Genomic DNA, 21674 nt, shown 5'->3' with positions numbered 1-21674 from the left:
CAAAGTGTTTAAATTGCCTTTCTGTGATTTCTTTGACTTTGGAAACATTGCAATCTTGATAAGACAACTCTCAAAGACAACAGATAAAAATTTTATTGGAAACTACACCGTCCTACAAAATATCAGTGATGTCAGCTTAAAATATTGAGCGTTGCCTGCACTAGTAGTTATGAATTTGTCTCTTCTCATCAAGTATAAGCTGGAGATAAGAACTTCTTTGGGATTCCCAACTTTCGGTATTCGAGCTGTAATTTTTTTAAACTTGCTTCTACATGTATGAAGTTTTGTGTGAAATCATTAAATAAACATATATATGTTATGTTACAAAGATATTTGTCTTTTTTCTATAATCCCAGTTTTTCATCACCTCCTATATAGTGGGTGTATTTGTACTTTACCAAAATGTAAATTAACTCAGTAATATGACCAGTCAGTGTGTTTGTGCACAGTACATATAGCATAAGTGCATACAGCATATGCGATAGATTATTGGGTAAACAAGTAAAAAGAAAAAGTTACAGATAAGTGTAGGGCAAACCTTATTTGAGCAATGACAGATATTTCAGCCGGCGCTTTTGTTAAAATAACACGCCAAGTTTTCGATTATTTCGAGTTGTGATTATTGTAATATCAGCAAAAATAAGCAACCTTTACACATATCCTAGTAAAATGGTATATTTCACTACAGCTTTTTTTCAACATTAGGCCTATGGTGAAAATAGATGAGCAGTTATTTAAACATCCTCTATGAAGCTGTTCAAATGCATGAGCAAAATTTGCTATGGCAGAGTTATCCTGTAGTTAGTTGTGATAAGTTGTGCTCAAAATAGCATACACAATAATTAACACAAACCTTTTATAAGTGGTTTGTTTCTATCATGTACAAATACAGCAGACCTAGAATTGAACCTATGTATAATTATGAAGTTGTTTACCCCTCGTCAGAAAGCCACTGGGCGACATTAAAACGATATTTTGTTCGCTGGTTTTGTCGAACTGTTCTTCGATGCGAGTACTTCTATAGACGTTTTCAACTCTCTTTGTTCTTTAAATGCCGCAGCAATAGTCGATTTCTGCACTATTTTCCGGTATCTAGAAGACGGTTTAAAAGGAAACTGAACCCGTTTTTAACACTTTATAAAATCTCTGTTCTTGTTCGCTGGTAAGGCACCAAGCATAGCTTAATTTCTTGTGCGTATGATTCACTACATTTTTGTTTCATGGGTAATCCTTACGACTGACTACTAAACCCCCATAAAATTAATAGTGCAGGTATAAATTTCGTACTCTATAACGCGCATTGATCTGCGTTCAGTTAGTGATTGCTTACGTTGTGACATAGTGCACCAGAAGTATTTACATCAAGTTAACAATATATTATGTACTCCTTTTTATTTTTGGTTGTAACACTATTTAGCCCATTGCTTTTCTATATCGAAATGAGAAAAACTAGAATTCACCCCATCTTTCTAGATTCTAATTGTGTGAGACAGAAGACGTTGAGACATCAAGTAACATAGCAAAATCTGCGAAATTAATCTGTAAGAAATTAATTTAGCCATTTTAGGGTTTGAAGAGTTGCTTACTCAAATTAAGTTAAACATATTTTTTGAATCACCTTTTGAATAGTTTATATCAAAATGTGAGTTTTTTAAACTTGGGATGTGTTTTTTGCATGATTTCTGAAATTTCTTCAAGTTTAAACATGAAAAGATTAAAGATTAGCTAGCATATAGCTAATCTTCAAAGTCAGTATCATTGAAGCAAATTTTTAAAATAGTAATTAAAAAAACAATTGTTGCAAACATATTGTACCACAAACGTAAATGTTTGATGTAAATATTAACTGTATGCCCTGAGTATGTTTTTTTGCACAAGTATAGACAAGTACATGTATGTAATCTTCTCAGAAAGCCTATCCCTGGTTCAACTCTTCAATTTTGTATTGTTTGTGATTACTTGAGTAATGATGTTTACACATTACATAGTACCATAGCCACTCCAGACTATCGCCTGGACTGCTATGTCGCTATGGTTGCTAGCTGTTGGTAGATGTACTGGTATTGGACCATGGAAATTCATGAAAGTCATCCAAATCATTCTCAACTAAGGCCACTCTCAATTAAGAATGTATTCTTAATTGCCATCGAGCACTAGATTAACATCCATGGAAATATCAAATAGTGGTTTATAGACCATATGGTCACTGTACTTGTTGTAATATTGAAAGTTGTTGTGTACAACAAATTTTAATGTTACAACTAGTATTGTTTTATGTTATGTAACTAAATGTAAACTATTACAATGTTCTAAAATTAATTTTAGAATACACTTTTGTATAAATTTATAACTACAGATAAAAGTATGTAAACATCATTGGTACACCTTTACTGTCACTGTAGCTATTGGGAGGAAGTGAAGTAGCCCTGTTTTATTTACTTTGTTTACCTATCAAATCATTTTCAATCAAGTGTTACCTATCAAAATACAACTTCTATCAAATGAGTAGTTATTCATTAATGTCATTTTGCTTAAATTTTCTCTAAGTATTCCAGGAATATAATTGTGATTTTTTACGATTTATTAATAAAAATGTCGAGTAGATTATTTACTAAGCGTCGAACAAGCTGTATAGGCTTGTCACCGACAATAGGATTTCATCGTGATGCTTGCATATTTTGCGAAACTATTTGGCAAACTACCCTTATTGTAAGCGAACCCATCTATTGGGACAAATATTTTTTCTGATTGAAGTTACTGAGATTTAAACCCCCTCTGTCTAGTATTGCGGAGTTCTTAATAAACAATTTCTAGAAAGTTCAAGTTTGGTACTTGTTTTAAGCTGTTACGCCATCATGCTTATTTAAGTTTTGAAGATGATAGTAATTGTCTGGCGTACATCAACCAAATTTGCTTTGAAGATTTTAACAATAAATTTATATTTTTAACAAAGATATATGCATACCATCACTAGACTAGGTACTAGCTAGCAGTCAATTCCGTATGTGCACTCACATTACCTTGCTGTAAGTGATATCACTTTTCCATAGTACACAAAGACTGTAATCAATTCTCTGAAACCAACGGAAAGCTAGACTATATTTTTCTAATAATACGACACATAACAATCCCTAGCATGAGATACTAATTACAGCTGGCTGGTTGCAGTGTTTAATGTAATTTGAGTAAGTTGCTGAGATTGAGGTGGGCAACCTGCAAAAGAGGTGACTTAACTGTCTCAACTAATTGCCTTATGTCGGCTCATGTTTGCTAGGACACACCCTCTCACCAGTAAAGACTGTGTACTGGCTGTCATTTAATTCAGACAAGGTGATAGGTCAATCAATTGCTTGTGCTTCCATGGAGTTTGTGGAATTTATATTTGAGTAATTACCTATTTTCACTTTCTGTTACTGCATCGAGGTAGTTAGTTGTTAGATAGCTGGGAGATAACCATGTTTGAGAATGATTATGCTGAATTCTTTTTTAGGGATTTGTATGCCGCTGGTGATATAACAGAGTACAACCAGTATTACCCATTCTCTTGTCACCCATGTAAGTATATAATTTGTGTGCTAGCATCAATTCTTGCTATTCCCTTATATTTCCTTTATACACGGTTGTTGACGTCGGCTGCACAGTGACATTGAGTTTAACAACAACTAAAAATGTTTGATAATTGGTGTCAGCTACGTTGGGTTTTCAGATAGATCCAGAATCAGTTATTTACGCAGATAGAACCTTTTTCATCATTAGAAGTAGCTTTTTTTTTAAAAATCTTATCATTATGAAACTTTTTCAATTACACCGTTTTTCTTAGCTTCTGTTATGCAAATGTGCATTTTGCTCTTTTCGCTATGAAAAATGCGAGCCGCCTCTACTCAGTTGCTAGGTTCTCATTTTAGTCAACATGGAGGTGCTCTCTCCGAGAGAATCTGCGGACTCACTGCCATCTCGTATCACACCCGCAACTCCTCTCATGAGAATTTCTGGAGCACAGGCTAGCAATTCCTTACCCGGACCATCTGATGCCACATCGGCAGACAACATACAAATCAATGACAGACTCGACCTTGGAAATATTGTCCCTGATTTAGAACTCAATACAGTCGGTTGTGATTCCACTTCTCCACTCGTCAGTTCAACTAGTCATGCGGCATCTTGGCTTGAACCTGAGATGCCGGCTAGTTCCTATCCAGAAGCACATTCATCTAGCCTAACTGTAGAAATGAATGAGTCATACCAGGAGGAGGAGCTCCCAATCTCCGAACAGGAAGAGTCACCACAGATAGATGTCGCTATTAATAACGTTGTCTGCACATTTAGCACTCGGTGTCACCTGAATCTTCGCACTATCGCTTTAACTGGTGATAACGTAGAATTGAAGAAGGCGCAGGGTATGTTGAATATGAAACTGAGGACTCCGAGTGCAACCGCGAGCATCTGGTCATCTGGAAAGATTACAATAACTGGAGCAAATTCTGAAGAAAACTGTAAGATTGCTGCTCGCCGTATCGCTAGGAAACTACAGAAGGCTGGCTTTAATGTGAGTTTGACGTAATTTAGGAAAGGGGAAGTATATATTATTATAGCACAGGCTAGATGCTGATGACATTGGCTGAAGTTTTAGTTTACTAAAAAACAGTTTTTAGTTTGCGATTTTCAAAATCACCAGACGGTTTGTTATGGCAAGTTTGCAATACCGAATCGCGGTGTATCAGCAAGCCCGATGTATCTTGCTATTTCAAAATATACCTTGCTATATATCGTCTTGCTACGTATTGTCGATATATCATGCCAATATATCTTTCTATATATTGTTTATAAATATACGATTCACAGTGAATGGTCCATTTTTAGACGATTCGCCATATATAGCAATATTATTATTATGTAAAAAAACTTGTAAACATTTTCTAATATTATTTATATATTGTGTTCAAGTTCCAGCATCACTCACTCTAAACATTGTTAGGTTTGAGATATATCGCTATGCAAGCTTATATCGTTCGTGCGATTAATAATATCTCTTTTTTGTGGTTACGATTTTTAAATCGTCTAACTTTCTAAAATCACCACCAAACAAGGTCTACCTTTTCTATGGTTTGCATACCACTATCAGTGTAAAAGTTGCTAATCCCTTGCCATGTTAATCCTTAACAAATCTTTGTTACAAATTTGTAGACTTCCAAGTTGCTCTTATGCTAAATGTAAGTGCTAGATTAAAATCAAGTCAAGAATAAAAGCCATGGCTCGATAGTTTACTGTGAAACATATGACGATGTGTGATACAACCGATAACTTGATCAGTAAAAATAGTGCCCGAGGTGTGCGCATTTTCTAATTTTTCGGATTCTGCGTCATACTCGCTTTTGTTTTACCCAATCGATTGAAATCTTTTTTATTTTTCAAGGTTATCTCAGCAATTCTTACCAATCATGTCTGTTTTAGGTGAAATTCTCAAGCTATAGGGTAGTCAATGTTTTGGGGACCTGCTCATTGCCTTTTGGAATTCTTCTCACGGAGTTCAGCAATGCCAATCTAGGAACTGTTCAGTATGAGCCAGAATTACACCCTGGTGCCACTTATCAGATAAAGGTAAAAACTGCTGAGCATGGGATGGCGAGGCTTTGGGAACGGAATGAGGCCAGCGTATGCTGTGAAAATTGATGCCTGTGATATCCCTTAACCGCTCACAGCTGTTAAACAAATTGGTTGCAGTATAATCCCAAACACCTTCACCGCTTGTCACTTAATGTGGCTGCTTTTGGTTATGCATGAATGTGACAATGTAGGTGTCCCTGTAGACATGGTCTTTTTTCAGATTTTATCTAAGCTGTGTCACAATTCATCACATTTGTCAACGGTATGCTTTAGCTTAGAATGCTGGATGTTGTCATAGCAACTCTGTAAACAACATGCTGTCATCACCCTGTGAAGAAGTCTGGAGGGTAGGCTACTGCATAAAATCAAATATGATAGATATTTTTAAATTTTCTGTGATCTTGTTTACAACGGAAGCCTTTCTCTAAACATGGTTCTGCTTGAGGAAGCCTGCCCAAGCCACAAATATTATGCTTAATGCCAGTAACTGCTGGAGAGAGGTGACAGGAAATTGAAGTTCAGTGGAGGTATATCTTCAACCCCTGTAGACATTATAGATTTGCTAACTAATTGAGGGCCATTCACCTCAAACCTCATTTCTTCTTCAGTTTGAAGTAGAAGGTGGCAAAACTGTATTTAAGACCGCGTAGTAAAATACTGCAATTACCTCCAAACTGTTGACTCTTGCTCGGCTTAACAATCAATTTACCGTGCAGTCAGGCCTTGCTGAGTGAATCTGATGTTAATTGACAAACCCCACCTGGCTTCTTCATCTGAGTTTGTCCATGCAATTGAGGATTAGATTTTTAGAGATCAGTTTAGATGTCTTTTCAGCCTTTAATCAAAATGTTAGCACTTACAGTACATGATTTGTTAGAGCCACTAATACCTATGCTATATTTTAAAAAGAGATTTCCTAGAACAGCCGGCAGTCAATTGTGTGTGAAAAAATCTGGATAATATTTGAGAGGAGATTTTTCTGATTGCTCCCAAATTATCCTTTCATGTAGCCTAATTACATAGGTTTGTTAAACTGGCCTTGAGAATGGTATGTGGTCAGACGGGAAACGGTATAGGAGTTGGGTATGTCCTATAAGCGATATTGTGGTTACAACTTTAACTGCTGCCAGCTGCCTGCGATTGAGCTGTCAGCTGCTGCTTATTACGCTAGTAATAATTTTCATCCAATTAGGTTGGAAGATTACATCAGCTTGAGGCCTGATTGGCCTGCTGTCACAAAGGGACATCGCTATGCAAGTTTCCAGGCAGTGTGGGTCACAAAATTATTACCTCCATGACCTGCAGGGTAGCTGTTTTAGACATTAATACAGGCTTACAGGAAAGTACAGCGTGTCATGTGCTTTCCGCTCCCCGCTCTTCATATGCTTGTTCAGTATATCCTTGAGCCTGTGAGAGATAGTAGTGACATCATTCTACTATTGATGCCTGACAGCTGTATAAGGATTTAGGTTTCCTTGGGATTGTGCATAACAGCTTTCCGGCCAAACATAGTAAAACAAATTGCAGAGCTGTTGAAATCAAATATTTTATAAATATCTGTAAATTTATTTTATTCCAAAGAATATATCCGGACTGCGATTAGCTATTTATTAAAAGTGCATACCATAGAGCTGAATGTTTGTGTATGCACTTGGACTTTATTAAACACATTACAATAGTAAATGCATTATGCATATTGCTACTGGGAATGTGTCAGAGTTCAGTCATTTTGCAGGTATTCGTGTTCTGGTTTCCCACACTCACCGCTTTTTTGTCCTTCCCAGAAATCCTTTCTAATATCCTTGTGCATGCATGATTGCATCTGAGATGATAAAATGCTATGAATTTTAATAAACTTTAATTGAACGACCTATTGAAACCAAAGTAAGTTGATTGGTGCGTGTCCTTAACTTAGTATCGTTCTTTGTCGTCATAAGTTTGGAAAGACAGATCCTTTTAAAGTTGTTCGCTTTTATCTGTTTAGTTGTAATCAGTTATGGCCATTATCAGATTTAAATTAAATTTATATCAAGCTCCATATTATGATAACATATTAATATGAAAGGCTACCCTAGCATTCCATTAAAACATAATTATAGAATATAAACTAAACGTGGATGGTAGAAGCTCAGGCCTTTGAAAATAAGTCGTATTACTGATATGAAGTTTTACACGATCCTTGTTCGTCAAAGAATAAACGCTGTGCAAAAACCTTCCTTTGAGTAGTCTGATTATTGAAGGTTTGCAAGTTTCCTTACATCTACAGATCCTACCTAGAGTCAGTCTGAGAATCATTAAAACCCTATTAATGGTTGTGGCTAATAATTACATTCTACTTGCACTCTGCCTATGAGAGACCTATCTTGTGAGTGGGGAGGTCATTGTGAGGATATCGGTGTGCTATATCGAGTCTTGGCTCTGTTCTAGTACGAACAGAGGATTTGTTGCCAGTATTTTTACAGAGGATATGATCATTGTAGGCTTGTTGCATGAATGTTGGTTTTTAGGCTAATGTGTTTTTGTTTAGACTACATGTTAAGAGAATATTTTTCGATATCAGCTTTTTGTTGGTAGGATATACAAAGGCACGTTACACACGTTGTATGGTGACCTTTCGCTGGTGTGATATAAAAAGGGGTGTTACATGATTTATATGATTACCATGTTATTGGTGTGTTATACAGAGTCATGCTATTGGTGTGTTATACAGAGTCACGCTATTGGTGTGTTATACAGAGTCATGCTTTTAGTGTGTTATACAGTGTTATGTTACTGATGTGTTACATAGTGTCATGTTACTGATGTATTACATAGTGTCATGCTAGTGGTTTATACAGTGTTAAGCTAATGCTGTGTTATACAGTGTTATGCTAGTCGTGTGTTATACAGTGTTATGCTAGTCATGTGTTATACAGTGTTATGTTACTGATGTGCTATACAGTGTTATGCTTGTCATGTGTTATACAGTCTTAGGTTACTAGTGTGTCGCTTTCATTTTAGGACATCAAAGCAACCCTTAAGATTTTCTCGACAGGCAGTCTGACCATCACCGCACCCAGCGTAGACAATGTTCAAAAGGCAGTTGAGAGAGTATTTCCACTTGTATATGCCTTCAAAAAACCAAAGAAAGTCGATCCTAAGGAGCTTCGGTAACTGACTTTCACTAAATAATAGGTCTATAGCAGTCAAACCTTGACATAACAAGTTGATCCGTTCCACTTGTTTCGTATGCTGAAACTTCGTTGGAACTATTCTTCTTATAAGAATAAATATTATTTCGTTAATTTATTTTAGAGGCCGAAACACAATAATGGATGTTTTAAGTAGATGTAAATAGTGTTAGACCGAATAAATTTGATAAATGTAAAAAAGTACATCTAAAACCTAAATCATTTATAAGAATTAAATTGATAAAGCCATTAAAAATGTTTATTATTGTTGTTACCTTATAGGCGTGGTTATTATTACCTTATAGGCGTATGAATGCTGGTGTAGGCTTGGTAATAACTAGAGCTGGTCGCAGAGTGGCTTGGTTGAACTTACACTATACTATATATAGTGTAAGTTCCAATCTTTGATTTCCACCATTTGTTTTACTTTCACATACATACCGTACGCGTATCTTCCCGCATATAAGCCGACCCTAGAAAGACAGCCCTGAAATCTGGGAATTTATAAGACTTCGCATGTAAGTCTACTCTCTAAAGCGTAACGCGTCGTACATAACTGTCAAAGCAAAAGTTTGCTGAAATGGAGCGACCTTTGCGGGCTTAGTACAACATGTTTCCGATTGGTGAGTAGTTGTGTAATTGGCCTATCGTATCTCCGCGTAATCGAAAAGAAACTATTATCTGTTTGCGTTGAGCTAATGAAAAATTTGTTTGTATCTCACGTTGACCCTAGTTTCACTTTGCAAAAACACATTTTTATAGCTATTTCTTCTTCGCGAGGATCAGAAGCATTACAGCTATATAGATTTCACAAATTGTAGATAAATGGATTTCTGATGATTATCTATTAGGCAATAGTAGTAGTGACAGTGAGTATTTATTTTATAACAATAATAATAATACTGTAAGCTATAGTAATAATGGTAACTCGTCTGACTCGGAACACGCTTAATTTGTTAACCACGATAGTATGATGAGTGCATTAAATGTCCAAGCTCATTCTGCAACATATTTGTGACCTTTTTATGGCATCAGGTGATGTAAAACTTTATGTTAAAATTTTGGCTAGATGTTACGACAACATATTGCGCCAATGTTAAATATTTGATTTTACTGAATATTTAATTGTCTTGGTAAAATATTTATTTGGTAGCGAAAGAGTAAATGATAGTGGTTACCGTTTTTGTTGTTTACTTTTATCGATAAAGTTAAGTTAAGAAAGGTTTGGGTTGTTGTTGTTGAAATTTAGTTATTGTAATTTCACTTCGTTTGCCTTCAAGCGAAATTAGGCTCGTATAAGTCAGACCCTTAGTTTGGTAAAAAAATTTTACATGTTGGAATCATCTTATATGCGGGGATATACGGTAACTGTATTTTATTAGAAATTATTTGGTATGCAAGGCTTATATTCGTAGAAATATTTTATATTATTTTAAAAAATGGAGGATTATTTCAAGAAATTATTTCAAACGTAGAGATGGTGGTATCTCAAAATTTGCTCTATTGACATTTGATTTATCTCAAATTCCAACTTATGATGGTGGTTTATATTTTATTGCTGTTCGTGTGTGTCAGTGTGTATCTTGGATAACACAAACCTGGATACAAGGTGATGTTGTTTATTGAGGTTCAAGTAAAAATAATTGCTGTATTTTTGATGAGATAAAATGACTGCCAAAGGCAGCTCCTTTGGGCTTCAAAGCTTACTTTGCGCCGTCATTCATTTTTATCTTTTGAAAATAATTCCTCATAGTTTTATAAAAATATTTGCGATTCTCTAGCATGATGGTTGGATTGTCCAATAGCAATTTTGTGGCAATTTTTAGCTTCATTGAGAAAGAACTTGAAGGTGATACCAGTGAAGCGGAGATGATTTCTGATAGTTCTGACCTTGACCTTGAGCCAGGAGAGATCCCCTCGACTAAGTCTCGCAAGTTTAGCAATCAGGTGCAGGAAAACAGCTATCAAGGTTATTACTATTCGTCCAGCTCAAATGCCTACGAAGATTCCCACGAAGATGATTACGGCAGCGATGAAAGTGACGAATGAGAATACACAATCGGCAGCTGCATATCAAGAATTGGTCAATATGTTGTGGCCTTGAATAGCTGCCATGCTAACATCACATGTTTCTATCTCTACAGATGTCTCTGCTTGTTTGTTACATGACATTATTTTAAACCACTTGTTACTTGTTGTCATAGAAAAGCTCAGAGGCGTATAACGCCGCTTTATAGCTACAGGATGGTTTAGTTTACTCTTTGGAGTTGCACCGCCAACTTGATGGCTACTCCAGCTCTGAACCGAGTCTGGTGGATGTCTGCTATCTTCATTTGCTCTCATGAATTAAGTTATTGTTTTCTTTACCAATATACTCTTTGCAAAGAACTTTATTGCTTTTGCTGATCCACCGATCAGAGGAAGTCATCAACTTTCCATAAGTTCATTTATGCTATATTATAGTGCGTTTGCGTACATTTGTAAACATACAAACATAGACTAATTTTTTGAACTGAAGGATGCACTGTGCCATATGCTGAGGCTGTCAAAATAGAATTCCTGCCTTAACACTGAGGCACACAAATTAATGGTCTAAATACATGTAAAATTATGTATACATTCATCTTTTGAACTGTTTTTTAAAGTCATATAATACTTTGTTAATAGTGTGTCAAGGCTAGATAAATCAATCATAGATGCCTTGTTTTCACAACACCCAAATTGTTGGCTTTCTTACATAGAATTTTTACTAAAATGATTCTGACGCAGGAGACAATAAAGATACCTACTGCTACTTATTACATGAAAAAGAAAGAAAAATGAAAAAGCTTGGTAGGCCTACTGTAGATATTTGTAGCAGGGTACCAAAATATGAATGGAAAATCACAAGCTAAAATTCTACCACTAACTATCACTAACCAATGGCCACCAATGATCAGTTAATAATCGTACTCTTGTGTAACGATGATTTGCTGCTTGGGCTTGTTCCATAATATTGGTGTAGAATATTTTGAGAGTTGTTTTCTCTTTAGAAAAGCAGTCAATCTGTTACATCAGGAGTTGTCTCCTAGGAGCAGTGTAAACAATTACTCTCATCATTTTCATATTGCTAAATTGCTCTATAATGTATTTGGCTAAAGACAAGTTAGACCGGTTGTAAGTGAATTAGGATTTTTTTAAATATTTTAAATCAAACTAGTGAAATAATAGTGACCTAGAGGCTGTAAATTATTAAACCAGATTTGCTATTATGTCATAAAATGGATATTACGAAAGACCCATGAACTAATCCAAATTTACAAATTTAGTAGCAGAAAGTTTCTATTTTAGAATACGTCTTAAATAACTTTAAGGAAAATATTGATAATATATGCATTCATGTACATATACCTATGTAAATTTAAATATATTTACATGTAGGTACATATATATATATATATATATATATATATATATATATATATATATATATATATATATATATATATATAAATGTTTTCTTGGTGGTAGTTGTCCTGGTTTTGGACTCTGAAAATGCTTTTGTTGTGCGCATCAATCTTGGCTTTCATTTTCGGCATGCAAGAATAGCTGTCTCGAAGTGTGTGTTAAAGTTAGTTTTGTGGAGTTTGTGGTCTTTGGAAAAGCCTTGTTTAATGATATTGACAAAGCTCTTGCAAACATTGGTTTTTAGATTTGAACTGTATAGCGGATTGTGCGAGATTATCTGTTTGTGTTTTTGTCAATTTCTCTTGTTTGGTTTTTCGGGTTTGTAGTCGAATTGATACATGTAGCCATTATCTTCTACTGCTTTTTGCTATAGTGATTTTGTCTTTTATTCTTTCCTATGGCGCTTTTTTTCTTTATTTGATGATATGGTTGTCAGTCTTTTGTTTATATCTTTTGGTATGTTTTTGGTTATGGACCTATAGTATGGTGCTGCGAGGTTTTGTGTGTAGCCTGTAGTCACCAGTTATGAGCTCAAAGGTTAGATCTAAAAAGTTAACATTCTTTTCGTTTGCTTCCACTTCGATCTTTAATTTGCGTTTCGTAAATACCGAGAACATTCCTTTTTGCAGTTTTTTAAGTATTTTGGGCGTTGCATGCCGCTATTCTATCATCACTGTAAAGTCCAATGTTATGTTTAACCCCTTAGGGTAGTAATGTCAGCATGTACCCACTAGGGTGCAAGTCTCAGCTCCATCATAGCTGCCTATTGTTACATCATATAGGCTGCTTGTATCCTTTTTGTTCAAGGTTCATTGTTGTGAAACAACAGTGACTTTTTTGTGTTTACAATCGCAAACAGAGATATTATAAATATATAAAAAAATTGCTTCCTCACCCCGGATACCCCGTATGGGTGGTAAATTCTGCTCTAACTCGGGTCTCCTACCAGAGACCTGGGAGTTTGAGCACTCGCCTCAAGATCTTAGCTGTTCCCAATAGCGCACTTTTCTGCAACTCATCTGAGTTGATTGTTGTTGGTATTTGGGCAAGCCACATTTTATGCACTGGTGTCATTGCGCCCAGTGCCCCAATGACTACTGGGATTACTGAGTTGTTCTTACATTCCAGCATTTTTCAATCTCTTCTCCAAGAGGGAGATATTTCTCTACCTTTTCTTTTTTTGTGCTGGCTATATTGTAGTCATTGGGTACTGCTATATCTATTATAGTAGCCCTCTTGTTTTCCTTGTCTACCACCACTATATCTGGTTGGTTTGCTAGGACATGCTTGTCAGTTCGGATGTAGAAGTCCCAGAGGATTTTAGCGCGGTCATTTTCATTGACCTTACCAGGAGCTTCCCACCAGTGTTGTGGTTTATTAAGGCCATACTCATCACATAGACTTCTATTACACAATACCTGCGACATGATTATGCTGCTCAGTGTATGCGTTCCCTGCTAGCTGCCTGCATCCACTGATGATGTGTTGGATGGTCTCAAATGCATCTTTGCACAGTCTGCATCTAGGATCGTCTCTAGTGTGATAGATTTTCGTTTGGAGTTGCCTTGTTGGGAGCACTTGCTCCTGGGCTGCCATGATTAGCGACTCTGTATTGGCCGTTAGCTTTCCTTTGTTCAGCCACATATATGTCTGGTGAAGATCGCCAACCTTAGATATTTGTTGGTGGTAAGCACCATGAAGAGGTTTCGTGTGCCAGTCAATTTCCTCATCATCAGGGCGTAGGTCTGTTGTAAGAGCAGCCGATTGAAATTCAGCTAGCAACTTATCTGAGATGGCCATGGAGGCTGCATATGCTTTGATGCTTTGCTCCTCCTCTTTCACTGTCTGCTGTACACTTTTGAGTCCCCTACCGCCATCTTTCCTATCAAGATACAATCTAGTAGTATCAGATTTTGGGTGGAGTGCTCCATGCATGGTCAGCAGTTTACGAGTTGCTATATCTGTTTCTTTGATGGCTTCCTCAATCCACTTTATTATGCCTGCTTGCTGCTTATATATATATATACATATATATATATATATATACATATATATATATATATATATATATATATATATATATATATATATATATATATATATATATATATATATATATATATATATACTAGCTGTGACAGCCGGCGTTGCCCGTGTAACAGAAGAGTCTTTGGACAGAAAATTGATTTGTATTTAACATTTAACAACATTTGCCATTCTAACTTTCAAACTACATATCATGAGATAAGTGTGTCCGTGTAGTTGAACTAAATTAAGAGAGAAATAAAAACAATTGTAAAGGTTTTAAAACTTTGTCAAACAACTGTACCTTTTAAGCTAGTGGCCTGGCATATTGCCAATGGAAACTCCACTAAGCTAGTTAATAAGGTTAGGCTTCCAATGACAGTAAGAATTCCATGAATTTCCATGAAATTCCATGAATTTGAGTCTTTATTGTTGTCAAGCTCAGCTGTTCTAATAATAGCTATAGCCGGATTTCAGACAGACATACAGACATTGGGACTTTGAGAAATATATATATATAGATATATATTTATATATATATATTTATTTATATATTATATATATAAATTTATCTTTACAAAATTGGAGGAACTCCATCTTTACAAAATAGGAAGAACCTTCAGGAACGCCTCCTCTACTGAAGAAATTAGCTAGGGAGATAACCCCTCCACTCTCCAGTCAAGTTACCATAAATTGTTTTGGAGGAGGATGATCCTTTAAAGACTTGAAGTAAATGTGCCATTGCTGTTTATGTTTTGTTTTTCTTACGATTTTGATATTAACGATCTGTTGCATTTTTTGCTGTTTTATTATCAATTCCTGGAATTTTTAATATTGTATCTTAATCTTTTTGATGTTTTAAAAGCCAGACTTACTAAATGTTTAATTTTTTTCCATCATCATAAATAAAAACCTTTCATTAAAATTAAACACAATCTATATCTACCCGTTTTTATTGATAGTATGCAGTATATAGTACAGTTTATGGTGTAAAGTGTTGAAGTTTACCAATTTAATCCATTCAAAGTTGTTTTCTCGCCTTGGAACTGATTAAAATGTACATGAATTGATTTCAGTGGGAAAAATTGTTTCAGATCTCGAACGACCTTTTGGTATGGATTATGATCGAGATACAAGGTTCTGCTGTATGTTATTGAAAATACTCGTCACTGAAAGTTATGAAATTTTAAATTTACAGTTGTTTGAAAACCTTTACAGTTGTTTTATTTATTTTTAATTTGATTGTCCTGCCCAAAACATTTTCCTCATAATTGTTTCCTCAAAATGTTTGAAAGTTACAGTTGTTTAACAAAGTTTGCAAACCTTTACAGTTGTTCTTATCTTCTCTCTTTATTTGTTTCAACTACACAAAACACTTTTTTATCATATATGTAATTTGAAATTTAGAATGGAAAATTTTGTTATATATTAAATACAAATCAGTTCTTTGTATAAAGAGTTTTTTATTACCTGGGCAACACCGTGTAGCACAGCTAGGATATATATTGAAAATTTTTTTTAAAAGTTTGATACCAATTACAGCAGTAAAGGGCAATGTTGCCTTCAGACTGGCCATGCTGTTAATATAGATTAGTACAGCAAAAACCGCACTGTTCCTTATTAACTAGAATAACTGAGCTATTTTAACTCTATTCAACCAAATACAAAGGAACAATTATTTCACTATTTTCAATTATTTCACAATTATTTTTATTTTGGCTAGTAGTCTTACTAGCCAAAGCTGCAATTAAATATACATGCTAGTGTTTTTACAACAACCTCTGAACTTTATAAAAGTTTAAGATTCTTTGCCATGAGCATCGTAATAATCGTACTACAGTAACAGGGAGAGATAACTATTATATCTAGTAAGCAAACACAATTATTCTTAGTGCCAGAATGCTCAGAACAAAAGCTTTTTATGGATAGCTTTTATTAAACTTGTGTGAAACCCAAACAATAACTATGATGTGCAGATCAATTCCGTGCAATCATCCAGATATATCCAATCTCATTAGATCAGTGAAACTACAACGACAATGCAGTTAGCATTCGTTAGAGCATGTCTTCTCAGCAGACGTAAAGAACATTCAATCTTATTTTTTCTGCGAGGATGTCAACATAAATCATTGGTGAAACTAGTGATGTTTTTGAGTATGTCAACAAGATAAAATATTTTTGTATTTCATTTTATGAGTAAACTATTTCATTGTAGTCTTTTCTTTTTTAGTATAAACACATTACTTTTTCTAAAAATCTCGAGCAACTTTGCAAACAAGTGATTTTTATATAGCAAAAACAATGCATAATAACTTGTTGTACTAATAATCTCAATGATGGTACATAGTTTAATAATTAAGGCTCTGGTTTATCTTTACATCTGTAGGATATCGTCAGTTCAGTCCAAATCTGTTCATTGTTTGTGTGTCAGTCAACACGGGCTGTATAACATATGAGTGTTGAATATAAAACATTGTTCACCTTCACATACTACAGACAAGGGTAAAGGTCGAAATACTGTAGGAAAGAATAATTTTTTAATGCTTAGATACTTTTCACATTTTCAATTGTATAATCAAATAACAGAAAAAATTACCCAATGCTGCAAAACAAACAATCCTTCTTATTTATCTGTCAGTATATTTGCTTACAATACTTTAATTGTAGAGATGCTAGATTGATAAATAGCTTTGTAAACATCACAAAAATCTTTATTTTATCTTTACAAAAACCGATATTTTAATATATTTAGTTTATACACTAAACTAAATATATTTATACAAAATAATTATAAAATAATTTTATAAATTATAGAATTTATAATTCATCAAATTGTGGGTGTTTTATTTTCATTGTAATCATAATCAGTAGCATGTTGATGCTGTACTAAAAACTATTATTACCTCAGTCTGACTTGAAAACAGGATGGGTTTAAACTGTATAAAACTTTTAAAACTGAGTTTACATCTTTACTCAGTTTTACCTTGAGGAAAAATTTCATTTTTCCATTTTATTCTTGTAAAAAACCATTTTAAAACTTTATTTCAATGTTTTTCAGTGAAACTAACATAATTTCTCCCCTACTGAGTTTAATCATTTCAGACTCTAACTGAGTGAGCTCAACTAAATGAATAAGTGAATCAACAATGTGTAGACAATTCCTATTAGTACAATTGAATAAACGATGATGTATAGATAATTCCTATGAGTACACATGAATGAAAGGCTATGTGTAGACAATTCCTATGAGTATACATGAATTAATGACTATGTGTAGATAACTCCTATCAGTACACACATGATTGATGTGTAAAGGAATTAATTGAAAACTTACTTACCATTATCTAATGTTTTAAGTTAAAGTTTAACTGATTTTATTTAGCTCTCATTGTTTTAACGACTTCACCCACTCCTCCTTCAGGCACTTCTGGCTGAGCTGTTTTATTCCTGGCAATTGGTGCTTTTGGTCCAGAATAGGAAACTATGCGTTCATTCCTTTGCCAATTGGGTGAAAACATGGTCAGCATTTCAGCTCTTTTAAAGTAAAGAGTATTTGATTTTGAGTTTGAATAAATCAGTTTTGAGTAAAATGTTTAAAATCCAACCAACTTAAATCACTAGCGCTTCAACACTTGTATAGATAATTCAATGTGGTTCTATGACATACATGTGACCTTAGAGCATTGTTTTACTCTCAAGCCTAGTTTTCACTCCACCATAAACAGCCGGTGGTGTGTCTGTACTTTTTGGTGGCACCCGAGGAGGCTGGATGTTCCCAAAGCTTACGATATCGGCGATGATCATGCAATGAAGAAATTGTCTCTTCTTACAAAACAGTATCTTTTTACGCATAGAGTTAAGATATAAAACGTGTTTTTGGGTCAAGGTCGGATTAATTTTTTTACCGTGATCAGAAATACGGATTGGCCCAAAAATCGAAATTAAGGAAATCGCATGCACAATGCATTTTGGGGCACAGTCTGCCTGTGTACGATTTCACTGTTATGGTGAACTGACTGTAGAGATGAAGGCTTGTGATGACATTCATTACATCGGTTCAAATACTCACTATTTTATGGTTAATAGTTAGCACGGTTGATTATTGCATGTAATGTAACAATTATTAAGTTGGCTTCAAATATGGCTCTTGTTTTATCAAAGATTTAGACAACTAGCTTATTAAGTAAACTGCTGAAATTTATTGTGTAATTATTTAAAAACACGTGGAACACCGGATGTTCACCTAGTTTTATTATAAAACCATCAGAATTTGATATGACTTTAAATACAGTAACAAAACTTGTGAGGTTCAAAACATCTTCAACTATGTAAAAGAGACAAAACAAAAAAGGTCATATGTTATAAATCATTCAATACCAAATAGCCTTTGAAAACTGAAAAAATGTATGTTTTTTTATATAAACCATAGCTTAGCGAGGTCATTGCCCAAACGATATCTGTGGACTTGATAATTATCATAATCAATAGTAATGGGTGGTCATGAACTGGGAGAAACCTTGAAGGTAGTTACACCGGATCATTACAAGAAGATATAAGCATTTTGCAACTGATTATGGACTAATTATACTCACAACAGAACAAATGTTTTTAGAACTATATTTTACCAAATCTTTGTTGTACAAACCTTGTATTTCGCCAGTGTATCAGCAGGAGTATGACAGATAAAAAACTGAGAAACATTGTCGTTCCAATTATTAGTCCCAAAATAGACTTTTCTTTTACACCAATATTCTTCCTAAAATTCACAAAAATCAAGATATTTTCTGACCATCATGTCAACGTATGTTCACTTTCTTTAGTTATATGTTAAGCTTAAATACTCATGTTAGCTATATAAGCATGTTTACTGTGCAGTTAAGTGCTGGTTGCAACCGAAAAAAGTGGTTCATTTGTTGTTTTATGAGTTGGAAAAGATAATACTGTTTAGTTATACTGCAATTATCTTCGTTACCTCAATATACTTGCCTAATCTTGTTTATATTTTCATTCTGTAAAACTGTATCGAGCAATTTACACAAAAACAGACTGCTGGCATCACATGAAAATCAAATCAGATTTAGAAAGTACCTTTAGATATGTAAAAGTGGAATATGCCAATCAATAAATGAGTAAGCTGATTTACCAGATGAATCATGCAAACATAAATATGGGCTGATGATGTAACGATTAGTCATGGCGGGAAGAATTGTAACATAACTAGTTTTGTAAAGTTATCTTTTGCCCTCTTCTACACACATATAAAAGTTAAACATAAAGGACATTAGCACTTTTTAACAAACTACAAAATGCCATTAAATGATTTAGGTATGCACAGCTTGCATTATGTAACACATTTATTTGCTGGTAAAAAGCCCAAAACTATGCTGGAGTAACCTAACTAGTCTTAAAATCATATAAGCGAAGCGAGTGTTTGGGAGCTTTATGATAAATGCATATGTGCACACAACTCCCGAACATTTATCATCAGCAGCCGCACCCAGAACCTTTGTACCGAAATTCCATTCAAAAACTTAATCATTTTTGTGTGAAGTCGTTTAAGTATAATAATGATACAAAATACATATAAAACTATTTAAATACGTTACCAAGTTATTGGAAAGTGTAGACAATATTCTAAAACTTACCCATCTGAATGAATTATACATAGATAAAAAGGTTAATTTGGCCTAAAATCGCCATTTAAACCTGACAAGCATTTTTAATCAAAATTAAGACCGGCCAACAAAACGCCCATAAAGCCGTGCGACAGATGGTAGAATCATAGAGCCGTGCAAATTTCACGAGAAAAACGTTCACATTTCACCAGTCTGTGGCATTGTCAAATTGCCGAAGGTTTCTGTAATTAACGTGAAAGTACTGAAAAGTAATCGTTTCTTTTTTGCCGATTTTAAAGATAACTCTGACATTTTGGACACTTATAATCAGTACTTTGGTATTCCGACTGATGTCCAAAGCAGTGAAAGTTAAAGAAATGACGATGATATTTTTTAAGGATTCTTATAAGATTATTAAAATATTTAATTATAAAAATAGTTATTCGATGTTATAAGATTATTATAAGATTTAATTATAAAAATAATCATTCGAATTTACAAGATCGAAGTATATAGTGACCGACGTTAGGCAATATGTTACTGTTATTATTTTTCTAAAGATTTTGTTGATGATACTGCGACTGTGCCCAATATCGCGGCACTGCCAAGCCGTTTTTAATATTTGCTAAATTAAGTAACAGCCCTACATTTTCTTATAGATATACAGCTATTTTCATGACAACCAATTAAAATCTGTTTAGATTTCTAAATTCAGCGTAATTTTTTGAATTTGAGTCCAGAAATCTAAGTAAATATCACAACCCTCGCATGAATTTCAAGAAAAACCGGCAAAATTGATCTTGGTTAAAACGCTCAAAAGAAAAAGATGCACATATTTTTTTCTGAGCATTTCAACAGCAATCTAGTTTTGCCATTTTTAATCTAAAAACCTCCTTGCAGTCACATCACATAAAACAACAAACAAATCTCAAGTGATAGGCAAATCTCTACACTTTCTGATAAAACAATTTTAAACTTTATATTAGAAGCATTTAATTTGAAACAAGCCGTTAATCTTTTGATTTATATTATAGTTTGTATACGTACATGTATCTACTAATAAATACATAAACTTATGACAGCACTCTGATAACTTGAACGCTCTGATAACTCGAACACTTTCACTCGGTCCCGTGAAGTTTGAGTTATCAATGTTTGACTTTATAATCTTTTTCTTTCATTATTGCTGTTTGTTGTACTTAATAGCACCCAGTACATTACAGCTACCATTGCAGTTACCATTGCAGTTCTCCTATTGAACCTCAGTGCCATTTGGATGCTAATATTGCATTTCTTAATCAGCAGTACCCTTTCTTTTTTACATTATCACTTTGGTCGTGGGCTGTATGACAAAAAATTCTAGTTATATGTAAACTAGCTCTGCCACCCGGCGTTGCCCGTTTAATAGAAAAGTATTTGGGCAGAAAATTGATTTGTATTTAACATATAACAACATTTGCCATGCTAACTTTCAAACTACATATCATGAGAAAAGTTTTTTGTCTTATAAACAATGAGAAGTAGTGAGAGTTTTGCAATTAGCCAGTTTAATAATGTGAGCCAACAGCTTCTCGTGACGTTATGCTATGACTAGCGTCATATGTAAAGCAGTTAGGTAATGCTCAGATAAAATGGCTTATATTGGCAGACTAGCAACTCAACTTCTGTAGTCTATTGGGCTAGGCGTAAGACTGGTGAGTGGCTTGGTCCGAGATCAAACCCTCTTCAGTACGAAATATTTATTCCTAGACTGTAAGATCTATAGCTGGATTTCCGACAAACACATGATGGACTTTGAGAAATATATATATAT

At 34.4% G+C, this 21674-nt stretch overlaps 1 protein-coding gene across 3 annotated transcripts; it reads left to right on the top strand.

Moving 5' to 3' along the window:
- Nucleotides 1–1146: 1146 nt before the first annotated feature.
- On the top strand, nucleotides 1147–11366 carry LOC137405928 (uncharacterized). Of its 3 annotated transcripts, none has more exons than XM_068092401.1 (6): nucleotides 1147–1224; nucleotides 3491–3555; nucleotides 3906–4546; nucleotides 5452–5598; nucleotides 8605–8753; nucleotides 10601–11366. In XM_068092401.1, the coding sequence occupies exons 3-6, from the start codon at nucleotides 3911–3913 to the stop codon at nucleotides 10821–10823; spliced, it is 1155 nt and encodes a 384-aa protein (XP_067948502.1). In that variant the 5' UTR covers nucleotides 1147–1224; nucleotides 3491–3555; nucleotides 3906–3910; the 3' UTR covers nucleotides 10824–11366. The 3 variants fall into 3 exon arrangements, with proteins under 3 accessions (XP_067948502.1, XP_067948501.1, XP_067948500.1); XM_068092400.1 differs by having other exon boundaries at nucleotides 1147–1272; XM_068092399.1 differs by lacking the exon at nucleotides 1147–1224 and having other exon boundaries at nucleotides 3418–3555.
- The last annotated feature ends 10308 nt before the right edge of the window (nucleotides 11367–21674 follow it).

Source organism: Watersipora subatra, chromosome 10, assembly GCF_963576615.1.
Source record: "Watersipora subatra chromosome 10, tzWatSuba1.1, whole genome shotgun sequence".
Taxonomy (NCBI): Eukaryota; Metazoa; Bryozoa; class Gymnolaemata; order Cheilostomatida; family Watersiporidae; genus Watersipora; species Watersipora subatra.
Note: the sequence above shows the minus strand (reverse complement) of the source record. Positions and strands in the feature narration are given on the sequence as shown.

Coding starts and splice junctions, on each gene's coding strand:
- LOC137405928 (XM_068092399.1), top strand. CDS start 3,456: ATGTTTGAGAATGATTATGCTGAATTCTTTTTTAGGGATTTGTATGCC. Junction 5,599..8,604: donor GTGCCACTTATCAGATAAAG/GTAAAAACTGCT, acceptor CTTTCATTTTAG/GACATCAAAGCAACCCTTAA. Junction 8,754..10,600: donor GTCGATCCTAAGGAGCTTCG/GTAACTGACTTT, acceptor GGCAATTTTTAG/CTTCATTGAGAAAGAACTTG.